The 18,928-nt window shown below is 39.5% G+C and overlaps 1 protein-coding gene across 4 annotated transcripts in view; it reads right to left on the bottom strand.

Moving 5' to 3' along the window:
• Positions 1–18,928, bottom strand: part of LOC127417411 (CMP-N-acetylneuraminate-beta-galactosamide-alpha-2,3-sialyltransferase 2-like) — a 50,964-nt gene that overhangs the window by 14,205 nt on the left and 17,831 nt on the right. For 2 of the 4 annotated variants that reach the window (XM_051657447.1, XM_051657450.1), the window contains exons 2-4: positions 15,252–15,408; positions 11,611–11,757; positions 1,845–3,743 (exon numbers count right to left, since the gene is read on the bottom strand). In XM_051657447.1, the coding sequence (XP_051513407.1) occupies positions 1,845–2,336 (492 nt within the window). In that variant the 5' untranslated portion in view covers positions 2,337–3,743; positions 11,611–11,757; positions 15,252–15,408. The remainder of the gene's footprint in view (positions 1–1,844; positions 3,744–11,610; positions 11,758–15,251; positions 15,409–18,928) is intronic. The other 2 variants (XM_051657449.1, XM_051657448.1) reach the window with 2 other exon arrangements.

Raw genomic sequence — 18,928 nt, 5'->3', positions numbered from 1 at the left:
AGTGATCTGACAATCAATTATCATCTGGCAGACAATAAAATGGGACTTTGAAAGACATTGAAGAAATTGAAAGAGGGACCCGAACCATATCTAGGAACCAGAATATCATAGAGATTTAGGTGGGCTCTTTTGACTTGGGCTAGTAAGGAACAACTTAGCAGCCGCATAGCAATGCACTAATAACACTCAGAAGTCAGAACACCTTAGCAACTGTATAGCAATGGTCAGGCAACAACTCACAACACCCTAGCATCATGGTAGTGAGTTTTGCATTGACAAGTAGCACTCGTATTGCCTTTGAAAAATATATAGTATAAGTTCTATTCAAAGATTTATCTAGCAACCAGCTCCCCAAACCTCTTCCTCAAATCTTTAAACTCTGCTGCTTAATACAATAAGGCACCCTCACTGGATTTAATTCACTCTGAGGCAGAATTACAGACATACACTTTTCAGCTGACACAGTCATTTTAGTTTTTCCTCAGACATTACTCATGTTCTCTTAATAAAAACACCCTCTTAGCTCCCTGTCTCATAAATATGATGAATAAGCACATTCGCAGAGCCCTATACTTTCTTATTTAAAAGGAGAGACACACCCCAAACTGAGGTCATTTTTTTTTTTTAAAAAGTACAGTCTTATGCTATGATTTTACAGCCACTGTAAAGTGCTTAATTTAGTGTTTTTCAATTACACCTAAATTACGGTCTACGTGAGGCAAAAAGCTTTTCATAAAATCTAACCACAACAATGTCTAACAACATTTTAACCATAACAAAGCGAGAGGATTCCTAACACTGTGCCCAAACCTGGTTCAAAACATATTTTCAGGGTCAAGCAATTTGTCTGTCCAAGCTGAGCATGAAACTGCTGCATGATGTGACACAATCACAGCCAATCAGAAATGTTTAATGTACAGTCATGAGCAGGATTTTGGACCATTGAGATGTCACAGTGTGCAGGGCTAAAAAATGTATAAAATGTCATGCCATTAGTTGCTTACCACCATCACGGTTGGTTATGACAAAAACTCAGATTTACATAGAAAAACACCTTCCCAGAAATCTAATCTAAAACATAATATGCATGTTCATGTATGATTTTCACTAATATTATTCACATTCTTGTCTGTATATGCAAAATGTTAAAAACATTTTATTTTAAAAAAAGTCACATATCGTAATATATTTGCCAAATAATAGTGGAATTGGACCATTAATTGTAACTGGACTATGTGCCCAAATACATGAGCTATAACTTTATATACAGTATTGTGCATAAATTTTCAGCAGTTGTGAAAAATGTTGTATAGAGAGGATGTTTTCAAAAATGAAAATTTTTTTATTTATCAAGTAACTTCACACAAATTGCAGTAAACATTAAAATCTAAATCAATATACATTGAAAACAGCACCAGTTCTCCTAGGTACACTTGTGCACAGTTTTTCTTGGTTGATGGCAGATAGGATGTTCCAAGCATCTTGGAGAACTTACCACAAATTCAATATATTTAGTCTGTCTCTAAATGCTTCTGTCTCTTCATGTAATCCCAGACTGACTTAATGATATTGAGATCCGGGCTCTGTGGGGGCCACACCATCTGTTGCAGGACTCCTTGTTCTACTTCTATTCTATTGTATTCTATTTGCAAAAAGAATGTGTGGAAATCTAAAAGTCAAATTTCCTATTAAAGTAACCATCATAAGTCAAATGTTTTTGTTCAACAACTAATGCGCCTAAGGCTTTTGCACTGTACAAGTCTATATATGTCACTTTATTGCATCTGGTGTGGACACAATGTAAAGCTAAAATCAGTGGTGAGATTTATAAGAGGATTACTTACCACCCACCAGTAATATACATCTGAAGGCAGCCGAATGTTGTCCCGTGTCCACACGGGTGAGACATCTGGGTCATAGTTCTCATCAAACCAGTCGGAGACGCCCGGGTCGCCCACACACCGAGCACAGGCGCATGTCTTCTGTTGGGTGCTCTCGGCAGGGATCACCCGGTGGGAACCAGCATAGCTGGGCACTAGTTTAACCCTGTGCGACTCTTCCCATGCTGGGGGTTCAAGGTAAGGCAGGGTGGCTCCTCCTCTCAGCGAGAAGGAGAAGAAGAGTGAGGTAAGAAAGAGTAGTACCAGGGATCCCAAGAGCACACAGACCCGTAGGGAGCATCGCCGGGCTCCTCGTTCTCCCGCAGCCGTAGCTCCAGCTCCAGGTGGTACCCAGGACCTCAGCTCACCCGTCCTTTGAGCTCCCGCCCATGCAGCCCAACCCCAACCCCAGCCAAACCCCAAGCGTCCCTCTCGCTGCTGAGGCACAGACGGCATGCGCCCGCCCCACTGCCATAAACCGGCGCCTGCCACCGTGCTCAGTCCTGACTCGGTACTAATCAGCGTACTGGTCAACACAGGCTACAAAATAAATAAAACGACTCACTCTGTCTGTGAAATCACACAAAAACTGGTGTCTGCAAAATGCCACTGCTGCTCTCTCCAGATGTCAGTCTCCTCCTTTGCTCGCCTTGGAACTGTACAACCACAATTCAAACACACCAGTCTTTCGCCTCTAAAAATCTGTCTGCTTGTAGGCGTTCGTGTGATGTGTTCTACTCTCCACGCAGTGACAGTTGGAGGAATAGCCCCCTCTATGGTTTTGACATCTCAGTTCCAGACAAGCAAGGCAGTCATCTGTGTCTGTGCCATTATGGTTCTGTATGAGTCAAGGTTTGTTGGAGTGTGTCTCTGTAATCCTGTTTGTCCGCATCTGTACACTCCGTCTAGCTAGCAATTTTGGTGAGATGAAACTCTGCAGACACTGGAGGAAAAGGGTGGAGTTTTCTTGATGGCTTGTAGTTAAGCACTTTTATATACATCTTAAAAAAAAGCTTAAATTTACATTCTAAAACGCTTTCCAAACATTCTTTGTGATCTTCTGTAGTTACGTATCCTGTAGGTATTCAGCCTTTAGTGTTCACTCTTTAGTGCTCTTGTCCCCGTCTTTACAGTGTCTTCAACGGCAACTGTTAGCAGATAAATTAACTCTTTGTCTTTGCATAGCTGGCATTAAACTGCCCTCCGGTTCCAACAGTTACACTTTGCACTCTGAACACTCCAATCTAGGACATTTGACAGTCGAAAAAGTCTGTTTGATGGTTTGACCACTTTGACCCTTTCCAGCTCCCTGCATAATAAAAATTAACTCCATAAAAAAACGTGAAGAAACGGATCTAATGATTCAAACACAAAAAAAGGATCTGGGTGGTCTCAGGAGAGAAACAGCTTAGAAAGTGATGACCTGCAAGGAGATGGATTTAAAGAAAAAGACATCCAGAAAGGTCTGCACTCCATCAGATTTTCTTCTAACACGGCATCTGTCTAGCAGCGATGAGCAGGAAAGATAGCAGCAGAGTACACGCACATGCGTGTTCCATCGCAGTCCTGAAGTCAATTTCACAATGAGAGCTCTTAACTGAATTGGTGAGGTGGGTTGGGTGGGGAACTCTGATTTCAGTGAGGCAGTGTGTCCTGACCTGCAGTTGTCCTGTAATCTCCAAATATATAATCTCTGGAATGCTGCTGCTGGTTCCCCTGTGTGAGCTCGTACTTCTTTTGCCAGTTTGCTGCCAGAGAGACCTGTCAGTCATAGAGGGTGCAGCGCATCAGGATCAGAGTCATGCTGACATCCAGCTGTCGGTTTTTACAGCTGCTCATCTTAATTCAAGGCAAACTTTCAAACTACAGGGAGATATACAAGAGTACAATTATTTATTACAGTTTAAAAAGACAGTGATGGAATTCATAATGTTTCTCATGTTAATCAAAAATTTTAAGTTTTTTCATAACTTTTTTTTTTTGTATGCCCAAATTCTAAGCAAGACGTAAAATAAAACAATGCTTTACTCTTTTGCTCTGATTAGGTCTCATTCAAATGGTCAGAAAACTGGTCCAATATTTTTCAGTGGTGAAACTGTAAAACAATTTTATGTCTTTTTATACATTTTTACAATTATTAAACGTCTGCTGCTCTGAAAAAAAAAAAAAAAGAATTGCACACAATATTGCCATGCATAATTCAAAATACAAATTCATTTGTGCACCGCCAGAATATTTCACAGCGCTACATGCCAGAATGTGTCTCACTCTCAAAATACTTTTCTTTAATAAATTTAACCCAAATTACAGCAAAAAAATATAACTATGAAATGCACAAGAAAAAAAAAAAAAAAAGTGTTTTGAAAAAGTTTCAACTGTTCCATTATCTTGTTTCCACGTACCTGCCATGTATCTGCAAATGTACAGTGAAGTCCAAAAGTCTGATACCACATTGAAAGGATTTAGACAAATTTAAGACTAAGAAAAGTTATGATGTTAAAGTAAGAAATATTTAAGATTCTTTAAGATTTCTTGATCATTATTAAAAATGCAAGCGCCTCTGTGACAGACCATTGTACCTCCTTTGGTCAGGTTTCCTTGCTTCCACTGAATCACACAAGATGCTCTTTGGAACATACTGAGATAACATGGATCATCAGGTTTTGCACAAACTTAAAGAGCACCTATTACGGTTTTTCAAATATTACCTTTCATGTAGTGTGTTATATAGCTGTTTGTGAATGTAAAAAAAGTCGACAAATGGAATTATTGACTCCCAAAAGAAATAACCGATTCTGAACACCTGAAACGAGTCGTTAGTAATTCCAGACGTACTTCCTGTACTAACCTACGTAATTTGGTAACAAAAAACCCGCCTCTGGTCTTCATTGGCTGCTCGCGAACAGCTTTGACCTGCCCTCAAACACTACACTAAGCGGTAGACCAATCACAACAGACTAGGACATCTGACCAATCAGAGCAGAGTAAGCTCTCTGAAAGGAGGAGTTTAGAATGAATCCTTTAGAACGGATCATTGAACGAGTCGTTTTTGACACTGGGAAAAAAAGGTAATGCTGCAGTTTAAATTATGAGCAAATGAAAGTGTTTTTTGACATTGGATGCATGTAAATCTATTGTATGAGACCTTTAAAACAAAATCAGGCACGTTTAAAAACCATAATAGGTGCTCTTTAAAAAAAAAAATAAATAAATAGAGCAAAATAGAGCCATTTTCACTAGTGGTCTCAGACTTTTGGACCCCATTGTAGATACAATTTTGAGAAATAATAGAAAATAAGAAACAAAGCAATAAAAATAGGCATGGTAACAAGTAAAACAAGCTGACTTAAAGCCCTACAGGATATGCCTCTTTATGTGAAAACTATTCATTTTGGACATCTACAGCACCCCATGAGGAGGCATAGCAAGCTGTTTGTTTTTAATTGCACTAAATATTTGGCACATCTTTATGGTCCATGCTATAATTTACAAGATCACTTCTAAAAAAGCAGACTCTCTGTTGTTTACCATCTCTCTGCATTTTCCTTTTTCTCATTTCATTTTCCAAACCTTCTTTCACCTCATTTTTGTTCACAGACTTTACATTTTCATCATCTTTATGGATGTCTGTCTCTCAAGCTCATTTTTTTGCAACTGGGGTTCAGTTGAAGTGCTTCTATCTATGGAACTCTCTCTTGTGACCATAGATTTCGGTTGAAAAGAGACACATTCTCTGTGGAGCATCTGCTGAGCTAAATTACCGAAGATGTGGAGCACAGAAACCAGTGCAGGCAAAAAAGAAGTGCAATAACTTCACTGCTTTCACAACCAATTTGTGCAGACTTGCCTGAGGAACCAATTAAAATGTTTTTAATAATCACAACTGCATTAATCATATCCAAGTTTGTAAGAAATATGCAAAGGCATATTTTCACAGTAAAAGCAATGCAATAATGTATTTAAACATACATCAGTGTGTTGCCAACAGCTCAATTATAGCTTTTAGAGGACTATGGTGAGAAATCAAGCAAACAGTTGGCTCGTGCTGCTTTAACTGCTGCTGCTAAGGCAGATTAAATCACGCAATTGTGATTACGTGCGTGGGTGAGTCACTCAAGATCGCATAATGCTCTCCTTCCTTTCCAATTAGAAAGATTAATTCCAGATTTCACTTTCTCTGGTAGCAGCAAAGCCCTTGCCTACTTGTTTGAGACATTTCTATCCTTAAAGCCGCCACTTCAAGATGAGGTCTTTCAGACGCGCAATGCGAAAAGACAGAACGCCGGGGACACCATCAGTTAATGTTGCTACAGCAATTCCCGTCTGATAGCATTTATTTCTGCTACTCTGTTTATGCGGCTGCTTGCATCTCTTACCAGTAAACAGGTGAATTACGGGACTGCGCTGATGCGTGACGCTCCAAAAGGCGTGAACGTGCTCAAGTTTCAACTTTTATGTTTTGTAAAATTTTTAATATTTAGTTTTGTTATCTGATGCACTATATTATTCTTATAATACAAGGTTTTCTTGTTTCCATTTGCATTTCAAGACTCTTTTGCATGATTTATGACTTAAACTATTGCTGGAGGAAACCCCCCTTTAATCTAATATAGCTGCATACAGGATCTCGGGAAGTCAGTAGTGGATTGCCTTGCTAGACATGATGTCCAGATTGAAAAAAAAATTAAAAGCTTGTACACTCATGATATCCATGCCAGCACAGTTTCCTCCAAACTCACTTCCCACACCGCCAGTCTCTCAGGTCTCCAACAAAACCTACAACATCCAGAAAAGTTATACTCCAGTCATTCCCTACTGTCCTCCCGTCAATGTCGAGTTCCCACGTTTTGGTGAGTTTGAAGGTGACAACCCTGTCTCCTTCATCAAAAGGTGCGAATAGTATTTGGCTTTATGTCCCCTTTGCGATGTAAAGGTGTTAGCCACCCTTACCTCGGTGTTGAAAGGAACTGCCAAAAATTGGTGTTCGGCAGAGAGTTCTTGGGAGCAGTTCAAAGAAGCCTTTCTGCAATCATTCTTATCCGACAATTACAAAGCAGAAACTACAAAACGGCTTTTGGAAAGGAGACAAGGAGCCCAGGAAAGTATCCAAGATTTCACTTTCCAGTATAGAGCCCTGTGTCTGAGATGCAACAGTGATATGTCTGAAAAGGAGATTGTTCAAGCCATCCTGTGAAACTGCAATCTCAAACTAGCTAGTTTGCTATGAGGTACAGTGAAGGATGTAAAAGAGTTGGTGAGGAACAGAATGCAGATAGAGTGAGACTTTGAGGAAACTAAGCACTATTGGAGCAGCATTAACTCACAGAAGTCACAGAAGAGGAAAATGCAACACCTCAGAAGCCCAGCTACCCAGTTACCTACAGCCAATACCCATACCATACAGTTAGTACAGCTTGACTCCAGACCCATTAAGCACGATTTGAAGATGATCTCTTTACCTGTTCTTCTGCGTGGCTGGTATTTCCAAGCAATGGTAGATACAGAAAGGACTTTCTCTTTGATCCAGTAATCCCGTTGAAGGCAGTTAGAGCCCGAAGATTGTTGGAAGTCCAGTGGAGGGCAGACCTTCATGCTGGCCAATGGACAAGCACAGACTGCACTGGGACGGTCGAACTGGGAGGCTGAGCAACAAGGAAGGAAATTTGCAGTAACCTTGTATATGATGAGAGATGCTGATCTAACTCTTCCTTTGATCTTGGGAATGGATTTTCTGATTTCTTCTGAGATCGTACTGGATTTCAAAAGAGCCCAGTACATCTTGCCTTCAAATATAGATGGTGAAGATGAGGTATATCCATTCATTCCAAATGAATTATCTTCTCTTCCCCATCTACACTTCTATCTTGCTCTGCCTTCACCTCAAGAGTCAACGGACACCACACAGTCAATATGACAACTAGTCCTAGCGGCTGACACAACAGAAGAGTTTAAGTCTTCGTTAGAAGAATTAATGAGAGAATGGCCAACCGTTTGCATCAGTGAGATCGGACATACCAAAGACGTCACACATTCCATCATCACTCACAACAAAATGTCTGTCAGGAAAAGACCTTGCCATGTTTCAATGGAAAAGCAACGGATCATCGACCAAGAAATTCAAGAAATGCTATCTAAAGGGATTATCCATTCTTCTGTCTCTCACTGGGCCTCTCCTGTAGTTCTAGTACAGAAGAAAGATGGTGGTACCAGGTTCTGTGTCCACTACAGGGGTCTTAATGCAAAGACGTGCTTTGATTGCTATCCTATGCCTCAAATCCAGGAGATCCTAGAATCATTGCATGGAGCCACAGTGTTCAGCACATTAGACCTCAAAAGTGGTTAATGGCAAGTGGACATGGAACCAGGTAGTATCTTTAAGACAGCGTTTGTGACCTCCTCAGGTCTCTATGAGTTTCTACTGCTCCCATTTGGTCTAAAAAAAAATGCTGCAGCTTCTTTCCAGAGGTTGATGGAGTCCATGTTAAAAGACCTCAAGGGTAAATGTTGTTTCGTCTACATCGATATTATTGTTGTATATCCCAGAGATGAAATGGAACAACTGAAAAACCTCACCCAGGTCTTCAGTTGTCAGCATAAGGCAGGTCTCACTTTAAACCTAAAAAAGTGCAACCTGATGCAGCTATCCCTCACGTTTTTGAGACAAGTCATGTTTGGAGGAGGTGTGAAGACGGATCCAGCCAAGGTGAGAGTGGTGAGGGAGTTCCCTACTCCACAGTCCCTCAAGGACTTGCAGAGATTCTTGGGCCTAGCAGGATGGTACCATCGATTTATTCCCTGTTTCTCAGAGCGAGCAGCACCCCTACACACTTTCCACAAAAAAAGGTGCAACCTGGACCTGGTCAGAAGACTGTCAGAATGCTTTTGATGACATCAAGCAAGCCTTATCCAAAGCCTTATCCCCCTGATTTCAGCAAACCATTCAATGTCCAGACTGTTGTGAGCGAGAGTGGTCTGAGAGCGGTGCAGACTCAGGAAGCAGAGGGTGAAGAACATGTCATCACATATGTCTCCAGATTGCTCCATGGTGCTGAAAAATCATACTCCTTGTCTGAGAAAGAGTGTTTGGCTGTTGTCTGGGCTACTGAAAAGTGGAGACCTTACCTGGAGGGACAACGCTATGAGATAGTCACAGACCACACTGCCTTAACTTGGGTCTTCAACCGTCTCAAACCCTCTTCCAGACTAACATGCTGGACCATTCGACTGCAGGGCTTTGACTTCTTGGTAAAGTATTGCAAAGGACAGTGCAATGTGGTGCCAGATACCCTTTCTAGAAGTGAGGGCGAAACAACGGCTCTAGGAATGCTCGCTGTCTGCAAAGCGTCAAAAGAGTCTATAAGTCCCGTCAACCTTCCAGTCAATTGGGCAGAGCTGGAAGATGCCCAACAACATGACCCTGAGGTCAAAGAACTAGCTTCGAAAGCCACCTCAAGCCAATTCCCGGCCCAACAGAGTGCAGTATGTCGTAGAGAATGGATACCTGTTCTGTAGTGTACCTGACAAGTCACAAGGGCAGAAGCTATAACTCGTCATCCCAAAATGCCATAGAGGAGAACTTCTGAGGTTTGCTCATGACAGTCCATTGAGTGGACACCTTGGTCGTCTGAAGACCCTCCTCTGCCTACTGGAAGTGGCTTACTGGCCTAGCTTACGAAGCGACGTGTGGATGAATTGCAAAGACTGCCAGGTATGCCAGAAATACAAACCTTTCATCACAAAGCTGTCAGGACAGTTGCAGTCAACTCAGGTGGTAGAGCCAGGGCACATGCTTGTAGTGGACATGATGGGACCATTTCCCGGAAGTACCAAGCAAAATGAATACCTCCTAGTGGTGGTGGACTATTGCTCCAAATGGGTGGAACTGTTCCCGATGCGGACACCGAAAGCCCCTCAAATGGCACGGATCCTGGTGGATAAGATATTCACCCGTTGGGGTACCCCTGCCTAGCTGGTGCCGGATCATGAAGCGCAGTTTACATCCCGTCTCATCACACTTAAATGCCAGCAATGGGGATTTGTTCAAAAATTAACCACTGCTTACCATCCTCAAACCAATCTCACCGAGCGGGTTAACCAAACCCTCGAGTCAAGTCACATAGCTTCCTTTGTGATAGCTTCCTCAAGTCCTAAGCTTCCTTACTCAGACCATTTTGTGGCAGAATTCAGATTTGTTATCAATTGTGCTTGGCATGAGAGTACCAATTTCACTCCAGCAGAAGTCGCACTCGGACGTAAGCTGAAAGGAACTCTGGAACAATCAGTGCCAAAACCACCTAACTCCGACAGTCCTACCTACGAGCTGCTGAAGAGGCAGGAGGATCTGCAAACACGGTATTACAACCAAAAGAGAAGGCAAGAGTTCTTCCAGGTAGGAGACCTGGTCTGGGTTAGGACTCTTCCATTGTCCAGAGCAGAAGAAGGTCATATGGCTAAGCTGGCAACTAAATGGAAAAGTCGTGTGAGAGCTTGCAAAACTTTAGGTCCAGGGAATTACTCTGTAACGTTTCTAGGTACCCCTCAGGTTGTAGAAACTTATGTCCAAAATCTTAAACCTTTTTATGGAGTGGTAAAATCCTCCAGTGAGGGGGGAGTACGTAACAGTCAGAGCCTGTCACAATAGGTGCGGTTCACTTCCATGTCACTAGGGGGTGCCTCTGAGTAAGATACCTTAAAAGAATACCTCAGTAGAGGAAGAGAGGAAGTGATCAGGCTGTTTGTTCAGGGTAGCATGACCTATGGGAAAGTTGGCCTTTAGTCAACATCTAAGGGGTAAGATACGGATGTTTTGAGCTGAACTGAAGTGATTTGTTCCTTTTCCTTTTGTTACTTATATGCAAGTGAAAATGTATTGTTTGGAATATCCATCACAACCCACAAAGGACTTTGCTATAGGGCTGTGTGTGAGGTTGATTGGACTGCCTAACCTCATTTGGATTACTTTTTGATTTTTCCTTTTTCTCTTTAATTGGATTATTCTTCATGCCACACCACTTGGACATTCATAAGACTGGGACAACTTCTCATCAAGCCCTTCAGGTAAGACATTTATTTTATTTACTTTTTGGACTATTTATTGCTCTCTTTCTCAACCCAAAGTCATGTTGGTTTCTCCAAAAATTCTGTTGCTTTTCCAGTGCATTAAGTGATTTGCGGTGCTACTGCACTACTGCTTTCATGTTGTTGGTTTTTGTTTACTGTTCATGCTAATGAATTTGCTAATTTGTGTTGATGAAACACTACTACTGTGGTAGATATTTCAGCATTATGATGCACTTCTATTCTTATAATACAAGTTTTTCTGGTTTTCATTCACATTTCAAAGACTTTTGCATGATTTATGACTTAAACTATTGCTAGAGGAAACCCCCCTTTAATCTAATATAGCTGGGTTTAAGAAGAAAGGCTTGAGACAATTATAGCACTATGAATTAACATGGACTAAAAATGAACAATTGTATTTTTATTAACTAACATTAACCAAGATTAATAAATGCTGTAAAAATACAGTATATTGTTCATTGTTTGTTCATGATGTTACGACAAGGAACCCTGCCGATATGCTGAACAGGTTTCCGCGCACAACATGCAAACTATCCCTACGTGATGCAATATAACGTGGAAGTCAGTCCTACCAAAATGGATGGATGGATGTGTGTGTGTGTGTGTGTGTGTGTGTCAGCTAGGAGTCACCCAGAGAGATGCCACTCACCTGTTGGCTTGGCGTCGCTCTGGCCCGGTGGCGTGCAGCGTGGAGATCGAGTTTCCCAGTCCAGCCCAGGCGTCCGTCGGTAAAGTTCAGTTTTAAAATGATGGTGATATTAAAACGAAAGTGACACTCCTCAACCGGAAACAATCACTGTTAAAGAAAGAGGTAGAGAGATTCACATAGCTGTATTTCCTCACACTGTTGGCGGGCCGCGTTCCACACTCAAACCACTCTCCACGCCTTTCCTATTCCCCATAGGTGACTGACATCATCCAGGCTCTACCTTCTTTGTTCATCAGTACTATCCCTAACTACCTCCTAACATTGATACCTAACAGAGCATGTGAGCGGAGCGGTGATAATTTCTCCACTCAGGCCGCTCAGTGCCGCTCGCTCAACCCAGAATGTGCTTCGTGATATGCTGGTTTGGGAATCTGCAAAATAAGCAATAGGCCTGAGGTTATGGAGGTCTAACATTGTTTTAGTGATGTTGCAAACCTTATAACCTAAATAAATGCAAAGTATAAATCAAAGCTAAGAACGAGGAAATCGAAATGGAGTGTGGAGAGACCATGAGAATTAGCAAATATTCCTTCTGGAATCATACGTGTCACATTGCCAGAAAGCAAGAGGATGTGGTACGCGATGGTAGTGCAGCAAAAAGTGAGCTAGTAGACTACACTACTATTTGATAATAAATTAATAGATAAGTAATGTATCTTGTCGTTTTGCCATCATGTCAGTGCAGCTGCCAGCTAGATGCGAGCCCGGTTCTGCAGGGTTGCAAATGTTAGAGCACCCTCAATTGAATATGTAAGCTTAATAATACTGTATATTGGCAAAGCATTTTTCCTTGAATCCCGGCGAACACGCACAAAAAATCCCTGCATCAAAACCAATAAACGTGTGATCTTGCAGATCAGTGTGTCCTAATTTGCAGGCGCAGCATTCTGCTTTCATGCCTCCATTGTACAACTGAGCATTTGATTGGTAAAGTTTTCCACTCTCGCATAGAGAATTTCATAGCGGAATTATCTTACTTAATCAACCACCTGTTGGTTTCGATTTCTGCTTCGGGATAAAGTGGCAATAACTGCTGGTCAGTTTTCCAAAGCCAAATTAACACCTTAACGAGAAGTGAAGCATAAAAAAAATGTATTCTAGATTAGTGGTTGCAGATAACATTTTCGACATCCCTTGCTGCATTCATGTGCAGAGAAAAAAGCTATAAGAATTTTATACATTTTTCATATATACAGTGAAATTTCTTTGTTTTCACATATCCCAGCTAAGCTGGGGTCAGAGTGCAGGGTCAGCCATGATACGGCGCCCCTGGAGCAGATAGGGACAAGGGCCTTGCTCAAGGGTCCAACAGTGGCATCTTGGCAGTGTTGGGGCTTGAACCCCCAACCTTCTGGTCAATAACCCAGAGCCTTTAACCGCTGAGCCACCACTGCCTGAATTAAATAATTTTTATTTGTTTTAGGATCATTAAACATGATTTCATTGAATTTTATATATATATATATATATATATATATATATATATATGTATTGGACAAAATCTCACTTTATGCAGGGCAAATATTTTTTATTTGTTAAATCCATGGTTAAACCTTGCTGTACATATAAAGAGTGCATGCACAAGACATGATCGTTTGACACATATTAAGTCCAGATTCAATTTATAATGCTTTAAAAATATCAAGGAAAAACAAAGGGGGCACATGGTATCTACTAATATAATAATTATTATATAAATAACCACAGTCCTTTAGATTGCATTTGATTTGTACATATAAAATTGCAGGGAATATTAAAAAAGCAACAACACTGATACACTGCTCTTTTCTGGATAACTTAATACACCCTTTAAAACTGAACACAAAATTAGGATGAGAAATTGCTCATTTTAATTTACATACCCAAAGTCTGATAGCATTAAATCAGAAACCTTTTAATGTATCAAATCTACAGTATAATCATTCCATGGAGACAACTGAAGAACAATTATGAATTTCACTTTTAATTGTAATATTTTTCCTGGTATCAGTCCATGTTCTCATTATTGCCATAAAGGACTCGAACAAACTTTAAAGTTGAAAAGATTGTGGTTTTCTGCGTCGGTTGTGTCACTTGGGTCCAGTTTAAACTGAAAAGCGCAAATTTGCGCGTATGCGAGTTTCCGTGCCAACGCACATATGTTTTATCACTTGTAGAGGTGTGTTTGATGACTTGTTTTAAGTAAATAAAGGTAATTTAGAACTGGAATTTAAGGTATTATTTGAAGATGTTCAATGACATATGTGCTAATAGAGAAATATTTGTCTGATTACAAATGATAAGGAAGGTCTGGTAGACCTGATTTTCTAACAGCCGTTGTAAACCAGTCCAAAATAAACAGTGAGATTTTATATACTAAAACAACAATACAATCACATAATTTCAGATGCGTACATTACTAATCATTTGATAATTTAATAAATGTCGGCCTATAGTCTATATATTTCAGCCAGAGGGGCACCTTAGCCCATGTGGGCAAAGGGGCAGTTGCTTGGGCCACTGTAGCTACCCCGTGTACGTGCTTGGAACCAAGTATACTACAGAGAAATATAAAGTCGGAGCGGGATTTGAGCAAACGCTTTTTTACTGGTGAGCGGTAATTGACCGTGAGTGGCTGAGCGGAACGCACATGCATGGAGTGGGTTATTGAGCGGAGTGTCACACCGCTCCGCTTCGCTCACATGCTCTGATACCTAATGCATTAACTAATGTTAATGAATGGAACCTTATTGTAAAGTGTTACCGGATTTTCCTTTTATAATGTAATTTTCAGGGCAATTTTCATGTCCAAAATTTGTCCTATTTTGTGCTGTCTCATATCTCTCTTTTTTTTTGTTTTGTCCATGTAATCCGTTGGCCACTTTTTGTGAATAGCTTTTTTTTAATCTGCTCAATTTATTTGATCTTTAATTCTGGTTTGGAACTCAATACAAAATGAACAGGCTTATGGAGAGAGAGAGAGAGAGAGAGAGAGGAGAGAGATTGAGAGAATTTTAGGGCAGCTGGTAACACCTCATAAGTAGTTCTATCTGTGTGATACACAAATGCACATGCAGGCAGCATCACCTTTTATAGCAATGTCTAAAAAAGGGTGGAAGTGTGCCATATACTGTATATAACTGCAAATGAAACGCAAAATCCTCTTAAAGCTGAATGATGTTTCCAGTTGGTTCTATTCATACTCATGCTTCATTTCCTCACCAATCAACACATCCTCCTACATCCATCCAATCTTGCAAACTCCCCATCTTCCCATATACTGTATAATAGCAAAAGCACATTACAGTTTGCTAGACCCACAACGTCCAGCAGGCAACTGAAATAAGTAACTGTCATTATTCTCTCTCGGTCAACATATCTAATGACAACATGTATACGTACACACAAACAGTGCCTGTACAGAATTTTTTCGCTGTGCTCATCAGACAAATTCACACTCACACTGGACTCTATTCAGTTAATGCTTTACAGAAATAAATGGTCTAGGTCTAGGACAAATTCCTACGTAACCCCCCCCAAATTCCCTATTCCTCCTTTCTTAAGCCTCTTACACAGGTAACACCCAAACAACATTCACTGACCTTATCTTACTCTTTCTTTCCCTCTTTTGTTTTTCAGTTGCTTTTTGCAGGTTTTGACCAATGTGACTGCTCAGCAAGGGTGAGCCGAACACTGTAGAGAAGGTGTCTGTGTTGCCTTGGCAACGAATCCTCACAGCTGGCTGCAATGGAAATATAACTGAAAGAGAAGAGCAGACATTCACATACTGGGTGGGCTTGTACATACTGACTCGCTGCTGGCCAGGTTGCTATCACATATTCAAAAGCTCAAATTTAATGTTGTCTGTCTGTCTTACTATAAGGTTGGGAGCAGGGAGGGGAATCCAGTCCAGTGACTGTAGGGTTAACTGTCTCCCGGCTGAGGATTAATCTAATCATAAAATGGTAATTTTCAATGGCTTGGCCCAAAAGCTTAATCTAATTTCATGTGAAATGATTAAACCCTTTTAAAGCTGGATACATTATTGCTTGTTAGGCCTCTCTTGGGAAAAAAGTGTGATTATCATGTCATATTTTTAAATTTATAACGTAATGAATTTATGATTTATTTTCAAAATAATTGGCTTCCAAGGTGATGTTCTTTTCTATCTGGAGTCAGTGGAATGTGTTTTTCACATTCACAACAAGCCTCAAAGATTCCTTGTTCAGACTTCTAAAATAGGAAATCTAATAAGCATATGATTCTTGTGCATTCTAGAGAATTTTGCATAAAGTATTTTTTATTTTTATTTTATTTTTTGCCATTACATCAAGCAAATGAACAATTATCTAAACTAAATCTTCTTTTCAAAGAGTTACAGCAAATGCATTTGCAAACTATAGCTGGGTTTTTTCCTGTGTCACATCCAGATCTTATTCCTCATCTTCCTATCTCCACTTTCTGCATTCAACTTCAACTTTCAACTTTATTATCCTCAAAGGGTGGAACAAAATTCGATATATCGGTATCGGCGTATATTTTACCAATATGCGCCGATATGAAAACTTTTTTTCAGAACATATAATGCAGAAAACAATGCTTTAGAATTGGTGTCATAGCGTAGTTTGTTAAAATAGGATACATAATAAAAGTAGATTTAATAAATAGTATATTTGCCCTGTGTAAATAATAATATATAGGAACAGTATCTAAAATAAATGAGGGGCGATACATACTAATACAGCAGGCTGGAAAAATAGACATTCATTTTAATATCCTATATATTATATTTTGAATGTGTTGAAACACCGGGCGACGCACCCTAAAAACAGCACCGTTAGAACGGTTTCATGCTGAAGAGCCGCTTGTAAGTTTTTTTTTTTCTCTCTCGTAAATGTAAATGAGTGTAAATGCCAACAACATCATATATGTCAAAAGGTTTGAAGCCTGTCATGCAAAACATGAGCTCATTGATGTCATTAAGTGAGTCTGCTTTTTTATTCCATCAGTTACTCCTGGTCAAAGGCTGCCGTATATATTTAGTTTATACGTAGGTTTATATCCTACATAAATTTAATGGTGCAACGCTCAAATATTTAGTAGAGCGTAAATTGTGACTTAGTGCCCATTTACGCCACAACTAGGCTAAGTTGTAACATACGTATAGCTGGTGCAACCGGCCCATGATGTTTATTTAGCTATTTATTGTATTTTTATTTATTCTTTATTTTAATGGTCAGCCTTTGACTGATACTAAACAGTACTACTGATGTTTATTTAGCTATTTATATTATTTTTATTTATTCTTTATTTTAATGGTCAGCATTTGACTGATACTAAACATACAATACTGATTTTTATTTAGCTATTTATTGTATTTTTATTCTTAATATAAATGGTCAGCAATTGACTGATACTAAACATACAGTCCTGATTTTTATTTTAATTTAATTTATTCTTTATTTAAATGGTCAGCCGACTTATACTAACAGTACTGATGTTTATTAAGCTATTTATTGTATTTTTATTTATTCTTTATTTTCTCAGTGTTCATTTCTAGAATTTGTAGACAATGTATAATAATAATGTCAAATGTTCTTTGATAAAAATAAGAAAGCAGCCTTCTGAGCACCTTTGCATAGTCATATAGTCATAGTCAAAATCGGTGCACAATCCACATAGAAAAGGTCTGTTTTCATTCCAGCTCAAAAATTTGCTATATCGGCCATCATATTGGTAATCGGTGAATTTTCCCTCTTTAAAATCGGTATTGGTCTCAAAAATCCCATATCGGTCGGGCTCTAAACAAAATGTAAGTGGAACAAAATGTAATATACAATACAATACTTAGTAAAAGACATAGTAATGCATAAATAAAAACATTATAAAATGTACAATCTCTTCCTTTGAGAAGTAAGCAAGGAAATGGCTGAAGGGACAAATGAAAATGTATATCTGTTGGTCCTTACTAAAGGAAATCTATAAAGGGTGCATGATGGCAGGGTCTAGAAAGCTTGTTAAAGAGGATGGGCACTGTCAGACAGAATGGAATAGACTTATTCTCCATTAAAAGCAAAAAAAAAAAAAAAAAAATTTATTAAATATTCCGGTTCAATTATAAGAGAGAATTAACCCTTATTAGCCTTGGGATTCAAGCATCAAACTCAATAAATGATGGTCCAGATCTCTGCCTGTGAGGCCACAACTGGAAAACAAGTGAACAATGTCTAAATCTCTAATTAAATTCAAAAATCTTGATTTTATTTTCTCAATTAAGTCTTTTCTTTTTGTTTAACCTTCAGGCTCAGTCGTCTTTATTTTTTATTTCTGTTCTCTCTGAAATTACAGGCTCTGATTTCAGTATTATTCTTTTTGGTCCATTCCTCCTCCTTTTAATACCCTCTCAAAGGACAATCTATTTGTTTTGTGCACCCAACATGAAAGTAGAAATAGATATTAACTTAGGTGTATTTTGACTCATACATGTTTCTGCCTGAATAACTTAATGTCACAATTATCTTGGGCATAGATGAGAAAAGTTAACTTCTCATCTACAAGAATTCATAATTACACACCAAATTAACAATAATCTTACTAAAACAATAACCCATTTCATGCCATCACTTTTGATTCTAAGTGTCCTTACATTGCACATGCAAAACACTTTCTCTTCATTCTTTCTGCTCTGAGAATGTACAGCATATCCGTGCTAATTGGGACACTGCCCAGAGGAAACACTGGATCAGTTAACAGCATGCATAGCTACAGTATCTGTGCCCATTAATTGTTTTTGTGCCCAAGGGCAATGAGTTATTATGCTCCCTTTCGTTGAGTCATATTCTCCTGGGGCAACTGCTGACCCTTCATCATGCCTTGCTTGACAGAGCAGACTACAGATATCCACAAGGGAAGCCACCAGTCAGGTCCTCTGTGCTCAGCCCACGGAAGCTGGTCTATTATGATAAACCACTGGCCATGACTGTACTGAGAAGAAAACAACATTCACAGACCTTCAAGGCACTTAAGGATTTAAGTTGGCAAGCCCATAGAAAAAAGTTGTACAGTGTAAAAAGTAGAAACCTGCAGTTAAGTACCTTGGGCCTCATTCATGAAACTTTTATAAATATATGAGTAAATCCGGAGTAATTTGCGCATAAAATTGACCTTCCTGAAAACTTTCGTAGGGATTCACAAATGTTTCGTACACCCCAGATTTGTAAATGTAAATGTGTATGTTAGTGAATTCCAAACATCTGTAAATATGGGGCTTGTTCATGTT

This window comes from Myxocyprinus asiaticus, chromosome 26, assembly GCF_019703515.2.
Source record: "Myxocyprinus asiaticus isolate MX2 ecotype Aquarium Trade chromosome 26, UBuf_Myxa_2, whole genome shotgun sequence".
Taxonomy (NCBI): domain Eukaryota; kingdom Metazoa; phylum Chordata; class Actinopteri; order Cypriniformes; family Catostomidae; genus Myxocyprinus; species Myxocyprinus asiaticus.
Note: the sequence above shows the minus strand (reverse complement) of the source record. Positions and strands in the feature narration are given on the sequence as shown.